This window comes from Auxenochlorella protothecoides, assembly GCF_000733215.1.
Source record: "Auxenochlorella protothecoides strain 0710 unplaced genomic scaffold scaffold5, whole genome shotgun sequence".
Taxonomy (NCBI): Eukaryota; Viridiplantae; Chlorophyta; class Trebouxiophyceae; order Chlorellales; family Chlorellaceae; genus Auxenochlorella; species Auxenochlorella protothecoides.
The window spans coordinates 53,076-76,574 of NW_011934118.1; the positions used below are offsets into that span (position 1 = coordinate 53,076).

At 64.8% G+C, this 23,499-nt stretch overlaps 12 protein-coding genes across 12 annotated transcripts in view; 6 read left to right on the forward strand and 6 right to left on the reverse strand.

The window, feature by feature from the left end:
• Window positions 1–322: 322 nt before the first annotated feature.
• On the reverse strand, window positions 323–1,050 carry F751_4213 (40S ribosomal protein S14-3; the record flags this gene model as incomplete). Its single annotated transcript, XM_011397123.1, has 2 exons — window positions 323–713; window positions 992–1,050. The coding sequence occupies 2 exons, from the start codon at window positions 1,048–1,050 to the stop codon at window positions 323–325; spliced, it is 450 nt and encodes a 149-aa protein (XP_011395425.1).
• A 450-nt stretch (window positions 1,051–1,500) lies between these two features.
• F751_4214 (Putative lipase) lies at window positions 1,501–3,739 on the forward strand (the record flags this gene model as incomplete). The annotated part of the gene is made up of 6 exons (XM_011397124.1): window positions 1,501–1,617; window positions 1,843–1,962; window positions 2,134–2,382; window positions 2,566–2,910; window positions 3,184–3,382; window positions 3,687–3,739. The coding sequence occupies 6 exons, from the start codon at window positions 1,501–1,503 to the stop codon at window positions 3,737–3,739; spliced, it is 1,083 nt and encodes a 360-aa protein (XP_011395426.1).
• Window positions 2,259–2,456, reverse strand: F751_4215 (hypothetical protein; the record flags this gene model as incomplete). Its single annotated transcript, XM_011397125.1, has 1 exon — window positions 2,259–2,456. The coding sequence occupies one exon, from the start codon at window positions 2,454–2,456 to the stop codon at window positions 2,259–2,261; it is 198 nt and encodes a 65-aa protein (XP_011395427.1).
• Window positions 3,740–3,834: 95 nt separating the features above from the next.
• Window positions 3,835–5,247, reverse strand: F751_4216 (Hsp70-binding protein 1; the record flags this gene model as incomplete). The annotated part of the gene is made up of 4 exons (XM_011397126.1): window positions 3,835–3,993; window positions 4,219–4,882; window positions 5,030–5,105; window positions 5,223–5,247. 4 exons carry the CDS (start codon window positions 5,245–5,247, stop codon window positions 3,835–3,837), a joined length of 924 nt encoding a protein of 307 aa, XP_011395428.1.
• A 360-nt stretch (window positions 5,248–5,607) lies between these two features.
• F751_4217 (hypothetical protein) lies at window positions 5,608–6,608 on the reverse strand (the record flags this gene model as incomplete). The annotated part of the gene is made up of 3 exons (XM_011397127.1): window positions 5,608–5,761; window positions 5,929–6,082; window positions 6,302–6,608. 3 exons carry the CDS (start codon window positions 6,606–6,608, stop codon window positions 5,608–5,610), a joined length of 615 nt encoding a protein of 204 aa, XP_011395429.1.
• A 1,264-nt stretch (window positions 6,609–7,872) lies between these two features.
• Window positions 7,873–9,534, forward strand: F751_4218 (Tetraacyldisaccharide 4'-kinase; the record flags this gene model as incomplete). Its single annotated transcript, XM_011397128.1, has 4 exons — window positions 7,873–7,952; window positions 8,072–8,360; window positions 8,502–8,978; window positions 9,271–9,534. 4 exons carry the CDS (start codon window positions 7,873–7,875, stop codon window positions 9,532–9,534), a joined length of 1,110 nt encoding a protein of 369 aa, XP_011395430.1.
• Window positions 9,535–10,067: 533 nt separating this feature from the next.
• F751_4219 (hypothetical protein) lies at window positions 10,068–10,301 on the reverse strand (the record flags this gene model as incomplete). Its single annotated transcript, XM_011397129.1, has 1 exon — window positions 10,068–10,301. The coding sequence occupies one exon, from the start codon at window positions 10,299–10,301 to the stop codon at window positions 10,068–10,070; it is 234 nt and encodes a 77-aa protein (XP_011395431.1).
• A 3,479-nt stretch (window positions 10,302–13,780) lies between these two features.
• On the forward strand, window positions 13,781–14,039 carry F751_4220 (hypothetical protein; the record flags this gene model as incomplete). The annotated part of the gene is made up of 2 exons (XM_011397130.1): window positions 13,781–13,849; window positions 13,914–14,039. The coding sequence occupies 2 exons, from the start codon at window positions 13,781–13,783 to the stop codon at window positions 14,037–14,039; spliced, it is 195 nt and encodes a 64-aa protein (XP_011395432.1).
• Window positions 14,040–14,783: 744 nt separating this feature from the next.
• Window positions 14,784–18,419, forward strand: F751_4221 (Protoporphyrinogen oxidase; the record flags this gene model as incomplete). The annotated part of the gene is made up of 10 exons (XM_011397131.1): window positions 14,784–14,934; window positions 15,033–15,157; window positions 15,255–15,355; window positions 15,677–15,863; window positions 16,003–16,129; window positions 16,284–16,581; window positions 16,769–16,968; window positions 17,975–18,052; window positions 18,151–18,245; window positions 18,369–18,419. 10 exons carry the CDS (start codon window positions 14,784–14,786, stop codon window positions 18,417–18,419), a joined length of 1,413 nt encoding a protein of 470 aa, XP_011395433.1.
• A 440-nt stretch (window positions 18,420–18,859) lies between these two features.
• Window positions 18,860–20,435, reverse strand: F751_4222 (hypothetical protein; the record flags this gene model as incomplete). Its single annotated transcript, XM_011397132.1, has 4 exons — window positions 18,860–19,225; window positions 19,715–19,764; window positions 19,904–20,004; window positions 20,302–20,435. The coding sequence occupies 4 exons, from the start codon at window positions 20,433–20,435 to the stop codon at window positions 18,860–18,862; spliced, it is 651 nt and encodes a 216-aa protein (XP_011395434.1).
• Window positions 20,436–20,808: 373 nt separating this feature from the next.
• F751_4223 (hypothetical protein) lies at window positions 20,809–20,973 on the forward strand (the record flags this gene model as incomplete). Its single annotated transcript, XM_011397133.1, has 1 exon — window positions 20,809–20,973. One exon carries the CDS (start codon window positions 20,809–20,811, stop codon window positions 20,971–20,973), a length of 165 nt encoding a protein of 54 aa, XP_011395435.1.
• A 536-nt stretch (window positions 20,974–21,509) lies between these two features.
• The window catches only part of F751_4224 (hypothetical protein), a gene marked incomplete at both ends in the record, with an annotated part of 3,192 nt that continues 1,202 nt past the window's right edge, over window positions 21,510–23,499 (forward strand). The window contains 5 exons of the mRNA XM_011397134.1: window positions 21,510–21,661; window positions 21,865–22,015; window positions 22,250–22,380; window positions 22,550–22,655; window positions 23,225–23,359. Coding sequence (XP_011395436.1) covers window positions 21,510–21,661; window positions 21,865–22,015; window positions 22,250–22,380; window positions 22,550–22,655; window positions 23,225–23,359 — 675 coding nt within the window. The remainder of the gene's footprint in view (window positions 21,662–21,864; window positions 22,016–22,249; window positions 22,381–22,549; window positions 22,656–23,224; window positions 23,360–23,499) is intronic.

Consider the following 23,499-nt stretch of genomic DNA (forward strand, 5'->3'; position numbering starts at 1 on the left):
TGCCCGCCGCTGAGCTTGCTTGCTTGCCCAGCTCCCTTCCCCCTCGCCAGATACCTCGCTTGGTACTTGATGACGATGACTTCACGCAGCCCCCGCTCCTCCCGCTCTGCTGCCCCGAGCCGCACCCTTCCTTCGAGCTGTAACCGCTGCACTTGCATTGAAGAGCCCAGTGTTCCAGAGGCCCTTTTATTTTGGCCGAGGCTCCGCTCTGGGGGCCACAGCTACCACACCGAGACCCCAAACACCCCCCTTTCCCCCCTCTGGCTCTGATGGGGGGCGCATTACACCCAGCAGGCGAGGCACGGCATGCGGCGGTCCGCGCTCACAGGCGGCGACCGCGGCGGCCACCCTTCCGGCGCGTGGAGTCGGTGGGGATGGGGGTCACGTCCTCGATGCGCCCGATCTTGAGGCCAGCGCGGGCCAGCGCGCGCAGCGCGCTCTGGGCGCCGGGCCCAGGGGTCTTGGTGCGGTTGCCGCCGGTGGCGCGCAGCTTGATGTGCAGGGCCGACACGCCCAGCTCCTTGCAGCGCACCGCCACGTCCTGTGCGGCAAGCATGGCCGCGTAGGGCGAGGACTCGTCGCGGTCGGCCTTCACCTTCATGCCACCGGTCACGCGGACCAGGGTCTCCTTGCCGGACAGATCCGTCACGTGGACGAAGGTGTCGTTGAAGGAGGCGAAGATGTGGGCGACGCCCCACACCAGCTCGCCCTCCCTGCGGATTGGTAGAATGAGGTGAGGGGTTGATGACCAGGGGAGCATCGCATTGGCGTCAAGACTGTATGACGCGCACCCTGGCCAGAGAAAGTACCCGGGCGATCGGTATATCCCGGCCCATCACGCTGCATCCCCGCCCGTTCGAGACCGGTGCACCCGCCCGTGACATCCATCAGGCTCCTCACGGAGGCGACTCGGGTGAGTATTGCATTGAGAACCCGCAATATCATCCCCACTATGCCTCCACCCAGCGCAAGAAGCAACCCTCCCACGCACCGGGTGGCGGGCCCCAGGGAGACATTCTCCTCCTGCTGCTTCACACGCTTGGGCGGCATCTTCTCCGGGGTTGGAGTGACTGGCAGGGGTTCCAAAGGAATGCCTCCAGTCGCGAAGGAGAAAGAGGGTGAGGGGCGAGGCCAGTGCCAGGCTTGGGCGCACTTGGAGGCTGGTCGGCGAGCTTTCTTTCGCGTCGGAGAGCTCTGCGCGAGACTTCCCGCCACACGTAATGAAACAAGCGACCATCTGCGACAAGACCACCACGCCAACTCCTCGAGCATCCCGTCGCCTTGTAGACAATTCCAATATCGTGTACCAGGGCTGTCGCATTGCCGGTGGGCCCTCAGAGTCCATTCGGAGCGCATGGCAGCACAGTAACATTTACCGAAGAATCTGTTCCCAAACTGTGACCTTGACCCTTCCCCCGAAAGCAACCCCCAGGTGCACAGAATATATCGTACATGCTTGCAAACTGAAAGGTCGACTTTCGATCACGAGGGAGGCCCAGCATGGCTCCCACTGTGACAACAGCTGCCGCTGAGTACGAGCAGCTTCAGGACGGCGTGCTGCTTGCAGCAGAGGAGCGAGCACCTGCTCCCGCAGACCCCCGCCACCTCTTCTGCATGGTGGGTGACATGACAGTTTCGTAATGGTTCCTCTGATTCACTGTCACGCACCTGATAGGGCTGATACAGTCGCTCCCTCAATGCACTAGTGGTGGCACTGTCGCTGGGTTCTTGATGGAGCCTTCTCCCATGCTTCTCTCGCCCTTCAATCAGCCAGGGACGCTCCATGAGCCAACCTGGCATGCAGATTCGACAGTATCAATCACGCATCCTCGTTGCCTGCAGGTCCATGGCTTGTTTGGGAGCCGGGCAAACTGGAAGGTGATCGCAGAGGAGCTGCGTGATGCGATGCGAGAGGAAGAGGGCATCCTATTCTACATCTCTGAGGTCAATGAATTCAAAAAGGTAAGGTTGGGAGGGGGTCTGGGAGTGTGGAAATGAGTGACGTAGGCGGGCATGGGAAGAAAAGGCGAGGGCCCAGTTTGTATGGATGCTCTAGCCCCTGCCATCCCCTGGACAAGTTTCTCCGCTCGCTTACTGTTCTGAATTCCAATCCCCTTGTTTCACCTGGCACAGACCTACGAGGGCATCGATGGGTGTGGGGAGCGGCTGGTGGAGGAGATCCATGGGCTCATGGCCCAGTACCCCCTGCTGGAGGAGATCTCCATCCTGGGCCACTCCATGGGCGGCCTGATCGCGCGCTACGCCATGGGCCGCCTGTACGACGCCGAGACGGGGCGCATCGCCGGCAGGCTGCTCCCCGTCCACTTCATCGGCATGGCCTGCCCGCACCTGGGCTGCGACACCGCCCCCGGCCCCGCCCAGGTGAGCGGGCGAGGGATCGTTGCTCGGTTTCTTTCATGCCTTGCACGCAGGGTCTTCTCCTGCAAGCATTCCATCGCTGCTGGGTGTCACTGCGATGGCCTCCTGCAACGAGGAGGGCAAAGTCCCGCCCCTATTCCATCTCCTCCCCCACCCCACCCTGCCCCAAACCCATCAACGTGGCAGGTGCCCATGCTGAAGTGGATGGAGGCCTGGCCGGTGGTGGGCCCGGCGGTGGCGGGCGCGGTGTCGTCTGTGGCGGCCAGCTTCACGCGCGCCAGCTTCAAGCGATCCGGCGAGCAGTTCTTCCTGGGGGACCGGGAGGCCGGGGCGCCGCCGCTGATCTGGCGCCTGGCCCGCGACGAGGGCCCCGGCGCCGCCTTCCTCCCCGCGCTGGCCGCCTTCCAGACGCGCACGGCCTACGCCAACACCGACGGCGACCACCTGGTGGGCTGGGCCAACGCCTCGCTGCGCCGCCTGGAGGAGCTGCCGGAGCTGGATGGTGTTTCGGGAAAGGAGGAATACCCAGGCGTCCTGCGCGCCGACCCACTGGAGACTGCGTGGGGGCCCAGGTATGGCCGGGGCCAGACACTGCCGAGTGGGACCGAGGGTGCCCTGGGTGACGATGACTACGATCTGCCTGGAACGGGCTCTGGACGAGGCGACGAGGACCCTCCCATGTTGAAGAGTGCACCGACGAGCTTCACCGGAGCGCCGCCCGCCAGCCCATCGCCACTCTGCGGAGCCATCGAGCTACACCCCTCTCCCCAAACCGCCTCGCTGCCGGGCCCCCTTCGGCACCAGGTGCGGTACCGGTCGGCGGCGCTGGGCAGCGCCTACGACGCCGCGCTGCATGCCGACCGCACTGAGCTGGTGGAGGACACGCTGCGCGCGCTGCGCACGCTGAGCTGGCGGCGCGTGGACGCGGGGTTTGCGCACAGCGCGCTGCCGCTGCTGGCGCATCAGCACATCCAGGTTCAGCGGCTGTGGGTCAACGGCGCAGGTGTGCCGGTGGCGCGCCACCTGGCGCACAGCCTGCGCGGGATGGAGGAGGCGCGGAGGGAGGGCAGGCGCGGCGCGCGTGGGCGAGGCGGCGCCGCGGCGGGGCGCTGCCTCGGCGCGCGGTGAGGGCCTTCTCGATGGCGACCGAGGTTGTCTTTGTGGCGTGTATCCCTGGAGGTCAGACGGTGGCCCTGAGATCCACAAACACCTGCGCCTGTGCCCACCCAGCCACTTGCCATGAGTTGGGCACTGATGTGCTCCATGATGTCATTGCCACCCCCCCCCCCACCCCTCGCTCCTGCCAGGCATCCCCCTTCCCAGCACTTTGTGTACGCTTTTGCCCCGCCCCTCCTCGTGAATGCACCATGCATGCGAGCATTCTTTTGACCCCTCCCTAGCATCCTCTTGTCAACTCGATGTGTCGCACTGTACACTCAAAACCATGATGAAATGTCATGTCAAGGCCAGGGGCGCTGCGGCGGCGCCTGATGTGGGCACCACCGCCAGCTGCTGCCGCAGCGCCGCCGAGTCACCTTCCCATAGCTCCTCCCCCGCCAGCACCCTGCCCAGCGCGCGCAGCGCCTCGGCCTCCTCCCGCGCGGCGCCCCAGTCCTCCCGCGGCAGCGCGTCGAGCCGGGCCAGCGCGGCCTGCGCCGCCGCCGCGAAGGCCGCGTCGCCGCGCATCGCCGAGCCCGCGCATCGCCAGCTGCGCGCCAGCTGCACGCCCAGGTCGGCCGCCGCCTCGCGCGTCGCCGCGTCCGCCTCGTCGCTCAGCGCGCGGCACAACGCGCCCAGCAGGCCCTCGCTCGCCGCAAGCGGCGCCTGCGCGGCGTCCACGCCCAGGCAATAACCCAGGAGCTGAGCCGCCTTGCGCCGCACGCGCGCGTCGGGGTCGTTGCGCAGCATGCGCACCAGCGTCTGCGTGCCGGCCGCGCTTTCCAGCCACCAGCGCATGGCCGGCTCGTGGCCGCGGACCAGGCTGGCCAGCGCCAGCAGGGCCTTGGTCCGGCAGTCGGCGTCGGCGTCGGCCAGCAGAGCCACCAGCCGCTCAGTCAGCCCGGGCGCCGCCAGGAAGCTGGCCTGCACCTCGGGGTTATTCTGGACGCAGGCAGCTGCCACCTCCGCCGCGCGCCAGCGCAGCCCCGGCGCGGGGCTGGCCAGCAGCTGAGTCAGCGTGGGCAGGCCGCCGATGGTGGCCAGGTCGCGGGCCGCGTCGATGGACTCCACGATGTCCAGCAGCTCCTCCAGCAGCCGCTCCGCGTCGGAGACTGCGGCGACAGCGGCGGGGGCGGGCGGGGGGGTCAACTCGTATGTGGTGGAGGAGTTGGAAGGCCCAGTCGCAGAAGCCGCGCTGGCGTCCGCCACCTCGGGGGATGAGCCTGAGCCGTCCCTCTCGGTCCCTGCACCGGCATCCGTCGCAGTGTGTGCGTCCAGGACCTCCTTGATCTCTGTCATGCGCTTGGCCAGGTCGATCATGGAGTCACGCATCGCCGACTCCAGCCTGGAGGCATGGGTGGGCAGGGTATGAGGTAGAGGGCTGCTGCCCAGGTGCTGGGAGGCCCTCCCTCCCACGGCAGCAGGTCTGTATGAAGCGAAAAAGGTGCCTTAAAGCTGATTCTGACACCCAATTTCCCTCAGCCCAACGCACCAGGCTCGCTCAGACTCGGGCAGGGGCCGGGCAGGGGCCGTGCCGTCCTGGTGGGCAAGGCTCCACTCGAACAGCCCTGCAACAGTGGCGCGATGAGGTAGTGGCCGGCATGCTGGACACATTAGACATGTGATTCAATGCAGAAAGTGAGATGGGTGCCCGTCAGACCTCGCTGCCCACCGCCAGGTCTCACCTTTCCATATTGTCATGTCCGCCATGTCTGGCGAGAAACAGCACTCTCAAGCGCAGCTGGCGGCCAGGCAACAACGTAAACGTCTTGAGAGGTGCTTAATTGGATGTAGGTATACTGTCGGCACCTCAGGGATTGCAAACACTCTGGACGTTTCTGCTTCGCTCGCGAATGAAAGTCCCTCTACCAACGTCCCCTGCTCCGTCAGCTGGTCTGGGTGACTCTTTCTCAGTGCACCAAGTGCTCAGCATTCTTCAGCAACATCAGACACTGGCATGCAATAGCTTGCGCCTCCCTGATTCATATGTTTTGCCAGCTTGGCTCATGCATTGCACCAGCGGAGAGGTTGTGGAGAGCCAGAACTCGAGACCCAGCCGCCCCGCAGAGCTCACTCCAGCACGCCCTTGACATAGATCTTGCCCTTCTCCGTCAGGCCCAGTTCCTTGTAAAAGCGCTCGATCTCCTCCTGGTCCCCCTCCACCACGATGTCGGTGGTGGACTGGTCATCGGCCGTCACCATCTTCACCCGCATCTGCTCCGTCCTGCATTCCCACGGGACGAAGGGGTGTTTCCACTGTCATGGCGCGCAGATTCTTGCCTGCAAGATTGCTCCATGCACACCATCCTCGTGGACTGAACTGCCTGTAGACAATGCTCTCAGGTCCAACCGAACAGAATTTTCCTTGCCACCTTTCCTCCTTTCAAGCACCTGAAAGCGTTCTTCCAGTAGTACCATCCCGCCGCCGGGCTGGCCAGGACCAGCGCATACCACCAGCTGCCTCCCCAGGGCGCGGCGATGGAGAGCACCAGGGAGGTGCTGGCCAGGCCAATGGATGTGTAGGCCACCAGCGACGCAGCCTGGCCTGATGAGGTCGACAGGGTCGCATGATTTCAGGCGCATGCAGCACAGAATGACTGTTTCAAATACACGTAAGCCATAGCTCTGCGGACCACACAGCGCCTTGTAGAGCACAGATCGCTTTACTGGGCGCAGCCAGAGTGCAAGCTGGCAGTGCTCATGGAGGCTCCTGCACACGCCCGGGAAAGCACTTGACCGAGCAAAGACACCCATACCCCCTCACCTGCACTGGCACGGTAATTGCCCTCAAAGGTGATGACCTCGCCCATGTCCTTGACCTCGTAGTTGTAGCGCATGAAGTACTCCAGGATCTGGCGGGCCCGCGCCCCTGGGGCCATGGCACCCTCTACCGCCGGGCCGTCCACCTGAAACACCTTTCGCTTCACTGTGGCGCGGGGGGCCCTCTTTATGAGGGACCACAGCCCGGGGATGGTGATCACGAAGAGGCCCAGGCTCACGTAGTAGCTGCTGGCGGGGGGTGAGCCGGAGATCATCTCCTGGGCTGAGGAGGGCGGGGCCATGGCCAGCATGAGGGCCGTGGAGCCCCAGGCTCCCAGCGACAGGCGCGATGGCGCCGAGGAGGCAGCCTCCGAGGGATCAGTGGGTTCGTCCTGTGTGATGGCCCGTGCGAGATGCCTGGCATGTCGGGCTGGGGCCAGGCGTGACGGGCCCTGCATCCGCTTGCATGAATGGACGGCAGGCTGCCATGGGCGCAGGCAGGGCCGGCTACATAGCGACTGCGTCGTGTGCATGGTGCAAGACATTGTCATGGTATTTACGGTGTCGAATGTCCCCAAGGATGGCGGAAGTTGGCCTTGGGATGCCACATTTCCGCCCTTCCATGCCTTTCGTAAGGAATCATGCACGTGGACCAAACTGTGATGTGCTGGACCGCACAGCTTCCCCTGAAACATAAAAACGTTGCAAGCAGTCGATGCAGCAGTGTAACACAACATCATGTCAAACAGTTGCTGTGGCTTGTCTTTCATTATGGACCTTGCTGACACGGCGTGTATTTAGGATCTTGCGTGCCAAAACCTTGCCCAGTTCTGGTTCTCTCTCCTGCTGCTCGTTGAAGGATCCTGATGTGAGATATCATGCGAGACGTCCACACTGGCATAATATGCCGCACCCCCAATCCATGATGTCTCGCTAGAGGATGCAATGCAGACTTTCGACAGTTCATCCACTCAACTATGTGACGGTCATCTGCGCTCTGCGCGTCTGCTGAGAGGTCACGGTTATCCCCTGGCAGTGGCTCTGTCGCGGACTGAGCTTCATACCCACTGCTCAGAAAACGGCCATCAGAACGTGGGGCCATTTGTGTCCTGAGGCATTTTCCTTACCCTTGCTCTCAAATCCCGATCGGAGTTCCCTTGGAACCCACTCAAGCTCAGGGACCCCCATCCTGGCATCCTGTGCTGCTCTTTTCAGAGGGCAATTGATATCGTACTCCACCACCTCCCTCCCACTGAAGCAGGACAGTGCATGCGGCATTGTCCAGCATACGTACTTCCAGCATCCTCTGGAGATTTCAAAGACAATACTGGTGGTGGCCCAGGGTCGATGGGGTGGCGACTGCCCGTCAGATGGCCGAACAGGCCGAGGATGCCACTTTGCGCGCCCTCGCGACAGTACCAAGCCCCGACAGCGCGCTGGGGTCGCACGATCGTCGAGACACCCCTGGCTATCCGGAAGTGCCGGCAACCCCACCTGCGACCCAACGAGCGCACATATCGCCCGTGATCACGCAGGCCCCCCGCCAGCCTGCCCCCAGTTCACCGATGGCGAGGGATGGGTCCTCCTTCCAGCCTTAGGATTGCTATCCAGCAGAGCATACGCCAGATCCAGCGCCTGGACGACAGCCAGATCAAGTGAGTGCCAGCCTGCCCCGGTGCATTGGCTGGGGCATGGTCCCATGCATGGGCTCCGGGGGTCGGGGACCCCACCCGCACGGGAGCCCCACCCCCCTTTCCCCCCTCCCCCCTCCCAGGACCCTGTCCCCCGCCGCCCGCTACCTGATCGCCCCTGGCCTGAGTTTCGTCGCGGGCCTGACTGCCGCGAGCAACTCCGTGCGCGGCTGGCTGGCCCGCAACGGCCTGCGCGGCCCCATCCCCCTGCCCGTGCCCGTGATCGGCATCGGGTCCCTGACCTCCGTGGGCACGGGCAAGACCCCCTTCGTGGAGTTCCTGGCGCGGCACTATGGCCGGGCCCACGCCACGCCCTCCCTCATCCTGCAGGCCGGCCCCGGCGCGGCCGACGAGATCAAGTTCCTGGCCGAGGTGCTGGACGGGCAGCCCGCCGACGCGGCGCCCGTGGCCTCGCCCGGCGAGGCGCGCGCGGCGCTGACCGCGCACCCCGCCGCGCGCCTGGTGCTGCTGGACGACGGCCTGCGCTCGCTGCGCCTCCTGCGCGACATGGAGGTGGTCTGCGTCAACTGCCTGGAGCCGCTGGGCAACGGGCGCCTGCGCCCGCGCGGCACGCTGCGCGAGCCCGCACGCGCCGCGCTGCGACGCGCGGACGCCGTCGTCCTGCACCACGCCGACCTGGCGGGGGAGGAGGAGGTGGGGCGCGTGGAGGGCACACTGGCCGCGCTGGCGCCGCGGCACACGCTCTTCATGCGCACGCGCATGGCGCCGCTGTCGCTGCGCAGCCTCATCCCACCCGCCGCCTCCCTGGACATGAGCGAGGCGGGGGGTTTGGGGGGCCACGTGTCCCTGGCGCGCCTCCACGGCGCCCACGTCGTCTGCCTGGTCGGTGTGGGGCTGCCGGCCTCCGTGGAGGCCCACGTCCGGGGGCTGGGCGCCGCGGCCGTGGAGGGCGCTGGGGACCACCCGGACCACCACGAGTTCGAGCTGGAGGAGGTGCAGGCCGCCATCGCGCGCGTGCGGGAGCTCCAGGTGAGGGGCGTCAGTCGTTGAAGGGGGGTGGGGGCGAGGTCGAGGAGCGGGGGTGATGCATGGAGAGGCGGCACACGCAGTGGTCTGATGGAGCGATCACTGGGTGGGTGGCTTTGTGGTATCACTGGACCAGGCAGTGGCTGGGTGTGTCATGACCTGCACCAGGACAGCTGCGGTGTCGGCTCTCCCCCGCTGATCCCTGTCCCGGACCACATTGCACCCGCGCCCCTCAAGAGTTTACCCCTCTCCCCTCACTCCTGAAAATCCCCCTCCCCCCCAAAACAATGCACAGGGGACCCCCGGCGTGCGCCACGCCTGCCTGATCATGACGGAAAAGGACTACGCGCGGCAGCGGGACCTTTTCGAGGCCATCTTCTCGCAGCACGCAGCCGCCCCGGACGTGACCAGCGGGCCACTGGAGGAGGGCGCGCCGCGCTGGGGTGCCTACCTCCTCCAGTCCGGGCTGGAGGTGGTGCAGCACGACCGCCGCTTCTCCGGCACCAAGGCCGTGTTCAACGCCGTCCTGCGCCTGGCCAACGACAACTTCCGGCAGTGAGTCGAGGTTTTGGAACGGGTGCGGGGGTGGACAGGGGGGTTGAAGTTCGTGTGTGTGTCGAGATTGGGCGTGGGGCGGAGGTGGCGATGACCCCACTGTATGACAACCCACGCTCAAGCGGCCGGGGCGGGGGGGTCGACACGCACGTGCCTGGAGTGCCACTCCTGCTCTGAAACCCTTGCGTGCGTGCACGCTCTGGGGTTGCAACCCTTCCAGTTACATAAAGGGCGGACAAGGGAGACCGCGCGTGTTCCGCCCGAGTTTCTACAATGTGTACCAAAACAATTAATTGCATGGCCCCCCTCCGCAGGCGAAACTACGTCTTGTGAGGCGGGCCGCAGGCCCCAGTGGCGGCCGGGCAGAAGTTGGCTGCCGCCCTCAGGAGGCCATCCAGTTTTGTGTCTTGCTTGCTCCGTGCTATATACACTGAGGCACAACAAGGGGATGTAGATGGAGGGGAAGGCAGGGGACGTGGTGGTACAAAGCGGGAAAGGGGACGTTGGGGTTGCCGGCGCCCGGCCGGGCCGGTGGGGTCACTGCCGGGCCGGTGCCACCCCCGGGGCCTGCGAGCCGATGGGCCTCGCCGGGGAGTCCGCCGTGCGCGCGATGTCGCCGTACTGGACGGCGCGCTGCTGGAAGGCATGACCTCCGAAAGCCGCCGACAGGACTGCGACATCGCGGGAGGTGCGCGCAGCGCCGTGCATGGAGTTTAGTAATCCAGCCTGCTGGGGACTGCTGCTGATGGGAAGGTCCAGCTCGAACGCCATGGAAATAGGGTCGGTACGGGTGTGTAATGACCCTCCAGACTGGCCTCCGACACGATTTGTGGCTCTGCACGTATGCCCATGGATCGCGTGGTGGCAGGTTGCGCGCCATGCACCGGGGGGTCTTTCCCCGGTGCTTTATAGTATGTACATGCATCTGTTGCTCCGCTGTAATGCCTGACCCTCGCCAATGCAACAGGCTGGTTGACGACTGACCAGATCAAATCCACAGACCAGGTGCGAGAAAGCATTCATGGCAGAGAGTCATGTAAGCAACCATGGCCTACACAGCTTCTGTCGCAGCCATCAGCGCTGTGCCAGGATCTCGGGGAGTGTCATCCAAGGAGGCACCGCATCCTTTACCAATTCGTTCCCCTAACAGACTTTGATCCCTTCCTTTCGCACAGAGATTCATGCCTCTAGGGATCAGGGGTGCTAGGGTATCGAGACAAGACCACTTACCTCAGTGACACACACCCTTAAGAAAGTGCAGAACGTAAGCCAGGGACAGCATCACAGAATCAGGTGGTCTCTCAGCCGGTGAAAACCACCTCGTTGCCAGTGTTTGGCAGCAGCGATGCCCGGGGCTTTTCGTCCGGAGCATCGCCGCCTCCGACCAGACGGCTTGATGCTGGATGAAGGATGGCGATAGCTTATGGCTCGTTGAAGGTACATGATTTGATGGATCATGCGAAAGGCTGGGTGTGACGTCTGGCTCTGGACTCTTGGCCACCTGATAGGATCGCGAGCATTACCCTGTGCCCTTTGTATTCCGCCACGACACGCCCCTGGCCCGGGCCCGTACGATTCTTCGTCAGACGAAGAGCCTCTCGATGAGATCAGCGAGGACCAGCAGCGACTGGCGGATGCCGCCTTGAAAGAGCGAGGCGAGGAGACGTAGGATCGCGAGAGGCGCAAGCCCATATACCGATACCCGGCACGGAAAACCACCCTGAACGCGTCCGAGGATTACGGGGTATCTCCTTTCCACTTCTCTCTGTGGGACGAGTTCAGTGTGGTATCCCGTGTCGGGTGTCGGTAATGGGGCGCGCGGCCTCATTCTCTCCTCCGGCTCATCGCCTAACTGGCTCATGACGGCATCTCCAGCGCCGCTTTGCGCGTATGACCTCACCGGGAGGCTCTTCGTCTGATGAAGAGTCGCATGAGGCCTGGACCATGGTTTAGTGGTCATTGAAATACGGAGGGCACAGAGGGTGAAGCTCATGATCCCGCCAGATGGCCTTGTATCGTTCACAGTCAGATGTCACCCCATGCTCTACCAATGAAGCCGTCATTTCGAGTACACTGTCAGCAGGCCATGAGCTATCGCCCACTTCCACTGGTATCGAGTCACCTGGTCGGAGGAGGTGCCGGGTCGTGACGTGGAGGGCTCGCCGATGTGCACGGAATCTCGACATGGGATTCGTTTCCACACGATACTCTACGTCGGGATGAGCAAAACAGCTGAGGCGTCAGAGAAATAGATTTATTGTCGCGCGATAAGGACTAATATCTCGAAGCCGCGGATATACGATGAGAAACACATCCACCCGCGAGACTCCATTCTCACTTCCACACGTCGACGACAATTCCTCGTCGGGTTCGACGGAACCTTCCTGCGGCTTCTACCCTGGATGTTCCTCGTCAGACCGTCCTATAATGAGAGGGGGAAGCTTGTCCATTGGGAAAGGGATGGGCACCATGCCTGCAGCCTTCCATGTTTGAACGCGGTGATGGACACCGATCCGTAGCACGCAGCCCCAGGACGGCGGCATGACGATCGCCAAGGCACCACGCGTAGTCAATCTGCCGGGGAACACACCTGAGGCAGCCCTGACGACGCCAACCGTCCACGACGGGATCTGACCACCTGCGCATCGTGCCGCTCGTACCACGGCCACGGCATTGGCCAAACTCGCCCAGCCCGGCGCAGTGGGCGGGCCTGCTGCACGCCGCCGTCTGCCGCGACGACGGCGCGGCGATGGCCCTGCTGCTGCGGGCCGGCGCCGCCGCCGTCGGGCGCCACGCGGGCGAGGGGCCGCGTGGGCCCACGCCGCTGCTCCTGGCCCTGCTGCTGGACCACCCCAGCGCGGCCCTGGCGCTGCTGCGCGGGGGCGCGGACCCCGACCTCGCGGTCGCCGGGTGGCCCGAGCGCGACGCCGCCTGGCCCCCGCTCCTGCGCGTAGCCGTCGCCGCGCGGTGCCGGCCCGAGATCGTCGCGGCGCTGCTGGCCGCCGGCGCGGCGCCCTGCGTCGCCGCGGTGGAGACCGCCGTCGACGCAGACCTGCCCGACCTCGTCCCCCTGCTGGCGCGCGGCCTGGCGGGGCACGCCGCCGTCGGCGTCGGCCGGCGCGCCCTGCCCCGCCCTGCCTGCCTGGCGGCGCTTCTGGACTGCGAACCGCCCCTCCCCCTCGCCGAATGGCAGGCCCTGCAGCGCGAGGCGGCGGCGGCGGGCCGGATCGCCGAGGCGACCGCCCTGCAGCAGCAGGTGCGGCTGTGTCGGGCCGAGGCGGGCGCCCGGGCGCCGGCGGGGCGCGCGTACGAGCTGCGCGAGACTCAGCCGTTGCTGGCGGGCGGGGACCCCGTCGTGCCTGCGCCGGGCTCGGCGGCACCGCCCGACGTCGTCCGAGCCCAGCGCGACCGCTGCATCGCGCGCCTGCGCGCGGCGGCCGGCGAGGCGCCGCCCGCCGCCTCCGCGGCAAGCGTGGCCTGGCCGAGCGCTGCCGTCTAGGGGGAGCCCACGCGCGCGTCCCCCGGGCCCACTAGGCCTCGCAGCCAGCAATGCGTCTGGAGGCGAAGCTCACACGCCCCGCGGCGGTGAGGACGCCCTCGATGAGGACGGCGCGGCCGTGGATCGGCATGCGCCGCCGGCCCATTGCTTGGGCACCCAGGTGGAGGCCGACGCTAAGACTGTCCCGGACGCCGCCGCGCTTGCGTCGGTGCTCGGCTTGTTTGTGCGGCTCGCGTGCATGCGCTCGACGTGGCCGCCAAAGCCTTTGTCGGCGGGGTCGGGCTCGAAGCGCGCAGGACAACCGCCCGGGACGGGGGCCTGCTCGCCGCCGGCATGTTGTCGACCCGCATCAGCACCAAGTCGGTCTCGTTCGTGACGTGGCTGCCAGTGCGCGCGCCACTCCTCGTCGTCTGTGCACACAAGGGTCAGTCGGATCCTGGCGAGGTCATGAGGAGGGCCGGGCTGAGGCCCACGGCCCGACGTCGAAAGGTGGCTGTCTCCGGCCCTGTCGCGACGTCGTCATAATCGCATGTCGTGGCCTACAGCACCAACATATTGGGTGTCATTCAGTGCATCACTGCATCACCTCCTACGCGCGCCGAGGGGTGCCAAATATTTGCGCAGCGGCGGCCCCACCACGAATCGTAAGGCATGGGTTCGGCGGCCACAAGTCGGCGGCGGCGGCAAGGCGCCAGCCGCCGAACCCAATGGCCTTATTGCGCGCGTTAAGCGCTGCACAGACGCTGCCGCGATGCGCGATCTCCCCGTTTTCATGCTCTTCCGGGACGGCTGCGGCAGCGTCACGGCGCCCATCGAGACGGTGGGTGGTTGGATGGTTGCGGAGCGTGGCGCCCGGGACAAGCGCACGCCGTCGCCCCTTGCAGCCGCTGCATGACGCTGCCGCCAAGAAGTCTCATGACGGACAGTCGCCGATCGTCGATGGTGCATTCACGGAGAGCGGCATGCTGGCCAGAGTTGCCGTCAAACGCAGCGGTATCCATCCGAAATGAGGTAGCGAAATCCCTCCACCGGCTCCCCTCGCAATTGTACACTCACTCCAGTATAAACAGGCTATCCAGCTTGGAAACAATGCGGTACGTGACAAACATTTGTCCCTCAAGAAACCACCAAATCCTCTGTCCAGTCTTGCGAGAGTAACCTCAAGACATCCATGCTTGTGCTGTACATCTTTGATTGGGTATAGAGGCAAACTGAGGCCACAACAGCAAGCATTGCTCAATTGATCTAGCCCAACAGAGCAGTCCTTCACTTCATACACAAGTTGTATCAGGCAAATACCATTGTGCAGGAGTATTGGAGTCTGTAGGACTGTATAGAACTTCGAATCGGGAAGTGAGGTTGGAGTTGCCCACGAGTGTCAGCTTTATGTGCCCATGTAATCGGTGATTATTGCACTTCCCAACAGTCTTAGAATGCGGCCTGGGAACACATCCGACAGTCCCTGCACCCCATGTCTTATAGTCTGGGAGGGAAAGAAATAAATCATCCTTGATGACCGGCGGTACAGCCCGATATTCATCCGAAGCCCGATCTCCTTCCCCAACCTGACGGAGAATTGACGACATGATGGCGGGAAGTCCATGCAGAATTGTTGAGCTCGTCGCACATCCAAGCATTGCGCAATGCCATGGAGGGCGCTCCCTGCACCACCCACCCCTGGTAACATCACTTCTTAAATGCCGCACTGTACAGTAATCCCCCATGCCATGCACGCTGTGAGCCCGATGCGGGGCATGTGGCTGACAAGCGCCACCCTGGTCAGGGCTAGACATGTGCCACATGCAGTCGGGAAGCCGGCCCTTCAGAGGCCTGGAGGAGACCCCGTCGTCATAATTGGGGCTGGACTGGCCGGACTCAACGCTGCTTTGACCCTTGAGGCTGCAGGTGGGGGTCCCAGAGATATCTTGACAGCTAGAGTGGCTGAGTCGAGCCTTCAATGAGTCATGGCTATCCCTGCCCCATCCCCCCTGGCACCTACCCAGGAAGAGAATGCGTGGTCCTGGAGGCACAGGATGGAGTGGGCGGGCGCGTGAGGACAGACAGGCACGAAGGCTTCCTGCTGGATCGCGGCTTCCAGATCTTCCTGACTTCCTATCCGGAAGCTCAGGTGGGTCTGGGCAATGGGGCTGAGAGTCGTGATCCAGTAGCCTGGAAGCTCTTGGTGCATGTCGTAGGCCACCCGCTGACCACTCCACCTCCCACAGAGGCTGCTGGACTACGACTCCCTTGAACTCCACCCCTTTTTCAATGGGGCGGTCGTGAGGACGGCAGATGGGGCGATGCATACCGTGGCTGATCCTTTCAGGTGAGAGTTGGGGGTCTTTTGGGGACAAGGAGTGGTCAGAGAGGGTGCACGCCAGCGGCAGCGGCTTTAAGATTTTGCCCTGCCTTTGGCAGGAGGTGGGACTTGATGGATATTACCACCTCAGGCTCCAAGGATGAAGGCACATTGGCCATGTCGACAAACAGAGCCCTGCCCCGGTGGGCTCCGGACCCCCCCCCCCCCCTCCAGCTGTCTGGAATGAATCACAGTCGTACCTGGGAGTTATGCCGCAAGCAGGACCGGCCCTGCCTCAGATTCCCCCGACCCCTCACGATATGTCCTCTCCCCCCAAAATCATGACAGGCATCCGGTTCCGGGGCTCCTCTCCCTGCTCAACCCTGTGGGATCCCCGCTGGACAAGCTGCGGGTCGGCCTCCTTCGCCTGCGGACCCAGCTGACAGGAGCCCAGAGCCTGCTGGCTACCAGTCAGGAGACCACCACCTTGGAGAGGCTGCAGGCAAGGCGCAGGACGGACAGAGGAAGCCTGATTGTCTGATTGACTCATGGGCGGCTGCCAAGGATCATGGTCGTAGTCTGTGGCGGTGTTTGCACTCGTTCACCCACCTTTATCGGGGGGCGCGCCGTCGGTCTCTTCCACACCCACCCTTTTCTCTCTAATCTTCTCCCAGGCGGAGGGCTTCAGCGACGTCATGATCGACGCCTTCTTCCGCCCCTTCCTGGGCGGCATCTTCTTCGATACTGGGCTCCAGACGTCCAGCCGTCTCCTCCTCTACGTGCTGTGCATGCTGGCATCCGGTGAGAGGGGGGCTTCTGTGTTGGCATGTATTGAGGATCACCGGGAGCTTTTAATGGAATGTCCAGCACTACTATGCACTGGATGCGGGCGAGGCAGCACTGCGCGGCGGCTGTGCGCATGCTCCAAGGCCCTCCCCCCATTAATGCACTCCAGGGTCAAACTGCCTACCTGCCAGCGGCATCGGCGCCATCCCAGAGCAGCTGGCGGCCAGGCTGCGGGCGCCCGCCCTCCGCCTCAACACGCGTGTGCAGGGTCTGACACCTGGCTCCGGCAGCTGGGAGGTGAAGCTGGGGGGTGGGGAGACGCTGCACGCCCCCGCCGCCATCGTGGCCACCGAGGGGCCAGCTGCGCGGCAGCTTCTGGGGGCCCGGCTGGCGCCAAATCCCAGCGCGGAGGGTCCGGGGGTGGGCAGCATCTGCCTCTACTTCGCCATGGACGGCAACCCACCCAGGTAGGCGGGGGGGGGGGGGAGGGACAACAGGGGGAGGGGTGTCAGGAGAGGTTCACCTCATCCGGCGGCGCTGAAGAGATGGGTAGAGGCGCGTCTGCGCGGATCAAGCTGCGCTCGACCGGGGCGACAGCTGCGGGTGCAGTGTGTGAGTGCCCGCCAATGACAGCCTCAACACGCCCGGCCCCAGGTCTGGCCCGTACCTCTTTCTCAACGGCGACACCCGCACCGGCCTGGTGAACAACCTGTGCTTCCCCTCGGAGGTGGTGCCAGGGTATGCCCCCGAGGGCCAGTCCCTGGCATCTGTGTCCGTGATCGGAGACCACGCTGACCTGGACGACGCTGCGCTGGAGAAAAGGGTGCGCGGCCAGCTGTCCTCCTGGTTCGGAGGTGCGGAGGTGGACAGGTGGCGCCACCTCCGCACCTACCGCATCCCCTTCTCCCAGCCCGGACAGGTATCTATGGCATGTGTGTGCTCTGCTCGTAGGTTGTCTGCGTTTGGGGGGACCGGATTTCGTGGCGAAGGAGCAGTGTCTGCCATTTGATGAACCCACACGGGTGGGCAGCGTATGCGGGAGAAGGTGCCACCCTGTCTGCTTGATGTTCATCAGGCCTCACAATCACCTCCTTGAAACCCTTGGAATAAATCCTGCTCTGCCAATACCCCACCCATTCTCCATTGTCCAACCCCCAACCTACCTCTGCAGAGGCCACCATCTGATTTTTCCCGTCCTGCGAAACTTGGGGAAGGCCTGTTCGTGTGTGGAGATCACCGCAGCCATGCAACTTTTGACGGTGCCCTGACTTCTGGGAGACTAGCCGCCGAAGCTCTGCTCCACGAAACCTCGTGATTGAAAGTATGACCGCATGCTAAGGTGGTGTAGGCATTTGCCAATGACATGATAGATGTGATCAATCAATCTCTGGAGATGGTGGATGTAGACGAGAGATTTGAAAGACCTGACACTGTACTGTGCAAGATGTGTTCCACGATCACCATAATCACCCAACAGCTTAGGCGGTGCACGTTCATTGCGCGCCACATTCCGGAGAGTGGAGCGAGCCCGCGCCTTGGCCTGTTGGCATAATTCAGCTCTGCGTGTCTGTGGAACGCTATGTTGATCAATAGGAGACCCTTATTGCATCTGTTTGGCTAATTGGCCTACGAGAGGGCAACGATCGACTTTTACCAATAGAGCGGGTTGTCGGAGTCTTCGGTGATTGTGGGCGCCTCGACCTCTGGCTCAAATCCAAAGCCTTACCCATCTATCATCCGCTCTTGAGCTTCAGAAGTGGGTCGGATGAGTGCAGGAGGTTCAGGGACCATGTGGATGGAGGCTTCTCCTGTGCCGACCATGAAGGTGCTTCACCCGTGCTACACCTCTTGACCCCGCAGTGCCCTTGACGGACAACGCGTGCTTCAATAGAGTCACCACCGGGGCCGCCCTGGGCGGCGCACTGGGGGCCTCCATCGGTGAGAGGCCATGGTGTGTGGATCAAGAGGCATGGCGGTTTCTGGTGTTTAGCTGTTTCACCCAGACGTCATGCTGCCATCCAACCTCCCAATTCCAGGCTCATTGTACGGCACCTTTGAGGCCTTTCGGTATCGCATCCCGGGCATGCAGAAGATCCGGTACATTGGCAAGACCACCACCAGCAGTGCCGCGGTGAGCAATGCAGCAGCGATTGGATGTCGCGTGGTTTGTGAGCGACTTGGTCCATGCGCGCCTGTGAGACTCGTGCATCTGCACCCGTGGCACTGATTCCCTGGTGCAAACTCCCCGCCACAGGTGTTTGGTCTGTTCCTGGGTGCTGGGTCTCTCCTGCACTGCGGCCGTTGAAGCGCGGGGCTCAGGTCAGCAGCCGGGCCTGCCGGCCTCCAGCACGAGGCACCCTGGCCCTGCTGCAGCCCAGCTTTCGCGCCTGCCTCTTGCTCAGGGTGCTGGGAATGCCCATGCAGGACCTGCTCCCATGTGGATAGGATCCCGTGCAGGACTTGTGGCGGTTTAAATCAAGCTTCTAGCAGGAGGGTGCCCTGGGCGAGCAGTGCCAATAGATTCGGGCAGGTGCCCGAGGACGCGATGGGCATTACGCGGTGCGCAGGAGAAGAGGGGGAACAAAATGCTCAGAGAAAGGAGAAGCAAGATCAATGATTTCGTGGGCGGATGGTCATGGTATCAACGGGGGCCGCCCCCTCCTGCACACAACCGCCCCTGCCCAGACAGTGCGGCGTGGCCCCCCTGTGACCCCGGGGGCGCCCCCAGCTTTGGGTGCAGGGACTCTACAGGGGATGCGAGTAAACGCGCCGCAGGGGCCTGGGGGCATACGCCGGCGGCGCCCCCGCCCCGCCCCCCCGCGCCTCCTGCTCGTGCCCGTGCGGCGGCTGGAACGCAGCCCGGTCCCGCTGCTGCTGCTGCTGCTGCTGCTGCCTCTCCAGCATTGGGCCTGGCGGCTGGAAGGGATGCTGCTGGGGCCCGGCCGCATGGGGGAAGGCCTGTGCAAAGGGCTCTGCCTCCCAGCCGTGCCCCTGCGGCAGGCGGACAGACCCCAGCGGGGCCTGCGCCGCGCCCTGCCACGCTCGCAGCTGCAGCAGGGGCACCGCGGGATCGCGGGCCGCCTCCGCGCCGTTGCGTGCCGCCGCCAGGCGCTGCGCGTTCAGGGCGCCCGCGGCGCGGGGGGTCACGGGCTCGCCGGCGGGGAGCCAGACCCGTGCGGCGGCCAGGTCAATGCTGGCCTCCCGCGTGGGCGGGAGCAGGCCCCACGCGCCGTGCCCCCCGCCGACTCCGGGCGGGGACCGCCCCGCCGCGCCGGAGCCGTGCCCCGGCAGCGCCGCCGCGGCGGGGCTGCGCATGGGGCTGCGGATGGGCGAGGCCAGTGGCGAGATGAGGTCGATGGCACCGGCGATGGCGTGCAGGGCCGACAACGCCTGCGCCTCGGCGTCCACCGCGCTGGCCCGCCGGGTCTGGTGACGCCGGCCGGCGGCTGTCACCGGGGCGGCGGCTGGGTGCCCGAGGCTCGGCAGGTGTGCGCCGCCTGGGCCGGGGTCGGGGCTTGCGCTTGGGCGCGGGGCGGCGGCCGCCGAGGCGGGGCGGTCGCGGGGGGTGGGGGCTCGCCGCTCCTTCTTCCTGGCCCGTACGCCGCCGCTGGGGGTGGTCCGCCCCGCCGTGAGCGCCCGCAGCCCCAGGGCTGCGCAGGGGAGGGGGGTGGAAGGGGATGAGGTGAGTCTTGGGGGACTGCGACCGTGAGGCCATGCCCGAGGCTTGCTGGTGAGGAGGGGTGCACAAGAATACATCAGAGGCCCCCCCCCACCGACGGTCACACCCACCTTCCAACAGCTTCCGACGCAGCCAGTTGTTGTTGAAGCTCTGCGTGGGGGACCCGTACACTCGCTGGAAGGCGGCGCGCAGCTCCCGCTGGCCCATGGTCCTGCTTCAGCAGGAGGGCGAGGGGGACAGCGGTGTTTTGACCCCTGGTTTTCAGGGATGGGGGCCCGCAGCAAGGAGGTGCTGTACCGAGGAACCCTGGCCCAACAGTGGCTGGCGCTCTGGTGCGTACCGGCATACAGGTGGGATGCAATCAGAAACGTGCACAGGTCCTACACATCCTGGGTCAAGCACGGGTCTGATGCCCAATGCATGATGGTGCAGCGCCCTCATGCCAACCCTCAGGATTCCACATCATGCGACTCCAACCTGCGCCCTCGCTGCGCCCAGCCACCCACACCTGACAGCATGCCGGGCGGCTTCCAGGCTGCTGGCACCAAAACGATCCAGGACGCTGGCCCCCCGCTCCTCCTCAGGCAGCCAGTGCCGTGTGAGGTGGTGCAGGGTCGGCCGCGGCGCAGCATCCACCTCCATGCCTGGGGCATCAGGCCCCTGAGGGCTGGCCTGGACCCTGCTCGACTCGGTGGGGGAGGTGTCCAGCTCTGACGTGGGATCAGTCCCGGCCTCCCCATCCACGGGTCCGGGCGTCCGTCCCTGCCGTGGCTCCGGGGAAGCCAGTGTCGGCCAGCTGCCCGAGCAGGACCCGGCGGGTGGCTGCAGGGGTTTCCGTCACAAGGGTCGGCTGTTCACGCGAGTCTAATCGGCGGTACTGCCCTCATTCCTGGATTTTGGAGGGTTGGAGCTGGTGGGAGCGGCCCGGAATGTTTGGGTTTGGGGCTCGTCCCGCCTGCGTGGTCTGTCGAGTGACCTGGCCGCGAGTGCGAGGGGCAGGGAACGTCCCGCGTCAATGCACAGGAAAACCCAAGTACCGAAAGCGCCGGGCACTGCTTTCGAAGGTATGGTGTGTCACTGGGTGCCTGGGAAGGGCAGGGGAGCGGGCCCGGGATGCAGATCACTTCTGTCCGAGGTGGAAAGTATCGCGACCCACGCGCGACCATCTCGTGGACCATAGGGCCATGGATACGCATCGAGCGATGCATAATTTTAAAGGACATTTCGATGTGAAGTACCGAGGTGGAGTGTAAGCGGTAGCTGGCTCTAGCACTTCGCGGGGTCAACAAAAGGCTGGCCTCAATGGACTTGGTGCACCCCCATACCGGGACTCAGCAAGGCAATATATGATGATCATGACATAAAAAGCACGATGATCAAGTCTCGCGAGTATGGAGTGGCGTCCTCTTACGCAAAAAGTGCGACACTGAGCGTGCTATCTTAACGGGCCCGCAAACGCAGCGCGGGGTGGTACCGGTACACGCAGTACACAGCAGTAGCCACAGCTTCAAATGCCGAGGATCAGCCCGACGTACCCATATACTTTCTTCCCAGCATACTCGTCCGGCCCAGGCCGGGATAAACAAGCGCCGTGTGCGTGTCGCCTGCAAGGGCCCGACACAGGCCTGCAGCGCGGGGCTGGGCCCACGGAGCCGCGCGCCTGGGGAGCGCCAGACTGCCGTTCGTATGGCCATGGAAGTGGATGTCCCCAATGCCATGCCTCCTTGGGGACAGGCTCCTGCCCCGGCGGTCCCCGCCAAGGCTGTCACTCCTTCTGGAAACAGTTATCGCCAGCGGGAGGCGACCCAGTTTAGGGGTGTCACGAAGACCTCCGGGACTAATTCGGGGCTCGAGAAGTTTGACGTGCAGTGAGTGCAGGCCGGCAATGGCATGCACGTGGTAGAGGGGTGGCCTGGGATGATGGAGAACGCTGTCGCCCTCCTTGTCAAAACCCACTTGCGGGTTTCCTTGTGGGGACAACCAGGAGGCATGCTGGCAGCAGGTCACCTCCCGTCATCGCAGCTCCAGTCTCTCCCTGATCCCAGTTCCACGTCCCACCAATTCACCCCAGGTTTGTGTTCTGCGACCACGGCACAAAGAAGCACCCCAAGATATATGGATTTGGGAGTGCAGGGGCGGCTGCCTGTGCCTTTGACATTCTGACCTGCAAACGAGCGCTGGAGAAGGGGAGGACGGTGGCTGGCGTGCTGGGGAGCGCAGTGGTATGTAGAGTGTGGTGGGGGGTTGGATTCATGGACGGCATTTTGGCGGCACGGTCTGGGAAAGGTCATGGCCATCACACTCTCTGGCCGCGAGCCAAACCCTCGATGTGTCCCTAGCACTCTGCCTGGCGACCGCTGGGGTGACGCCCAAGGGCCCACTCACTTGCCCATGACGCCTTCTGCGTGCGGTCCGGCACCCATCAAGGCACTCCCTTCCGCTCGATCACGGTGCAGAGTCTGGCCACAAATCACCCGTCAACTAACTACCAGAATGATGAGCTGCTGACACTGCTGTCGAACATCACACGAGACGACGTCATCTATGGGCTCAAAATCTGTGCGAAGAAAGGGTATCTGCTCGGCAGGTGAGCCTGGTCCCGTGGGAGGGGTTCTCCCGCATGCGCCACGCCGGTCGGAAGGGATGCGCAGCACAACACCGCGTCTCGTCTCCGAGCGCTTGAGGAACCCTGCCCTCCCTCCCCAAAGCCAAGAAAATCCAGCCCCTTTCCCTTGCCCCATTGTACACCGTCTAAGCTCGCTGGTCGAAGAGTTGAGAGATGGCGTGAGCACGGCCCAGAGAGAGGCGGCGGAGCGCGGCAAGCAGGGCGAGGCGCGCCAGAGCTACGAGCCGTCCGCCAAGGTGCCTGGGTGTGGAGACAGGGAGGGGCCCTGACCCCATCCTGCTTGGTGCAGGCGCAGCGATTCCTAGCATGGAGCATAGCTCATGGCTGGCCATGCTCTGCCCTCGATGCGAGTCGATTTTTGCCAAGGCACACCGTCTATATTCCCCCCCCCCCTCTCCAACTGCAGGCTGCGCTTGGCGAGAGAAAGCGCCGCGCGTCTGGCGGCGGCCGCGGCGCCGCCGCTGCCGCGGCGGCGGCCGGCCCCAACCCCGCCCTCGCGTCCTTGGGCCTGCCCGACGGCGCGGGACTGGGCATGCTGTCCATGGGCGCAGGAGCCATGGACCCTGCGACGCTGGCCGCCGCGCTGAGCGCGATGCATGCCTCCACCTTCCAGCACGCCTTCCTCATGCAGCACGCGATGGGCGGGCCCGGGCCCGGCGCCGAGGCCGGCCCGCTGGGCCTGGGCCCCGCGAGGGGCGGCCTGGAGGGCGCCGAGGCCGGCAGCGGTGCCAGCGCCCCCGGCGGCGCCACGCCCGCCGCGCCGGGCGTGGTCGCGCCGGAGCCGGACTGCCTGGGCTTCCTGCAGGAGGCGCTGCGCCTGGCGGCCAGCCTGTCGCCGGAGCTGCAGCCGGCGCTGGACCTGGTGCGGCTGTGGGGCAGCCTGCAGCCAGGGGCCAAGGCGCTGGCCGACCCGCCGGCGGTGTCCTGGTACTACCCCAGCGTGCTGCCCATGCTGCACGCCTGCGCCGACGTGCCCGCCCTCCTGGCCCTCTGCGCCCAGTTCTGGAGCAACGGCACCCTGCGCGGCATGGCCGCCGCGGCGGCGGGCGGCGCGGCTGCGCGAGGGGGCGTCCGGCGCGC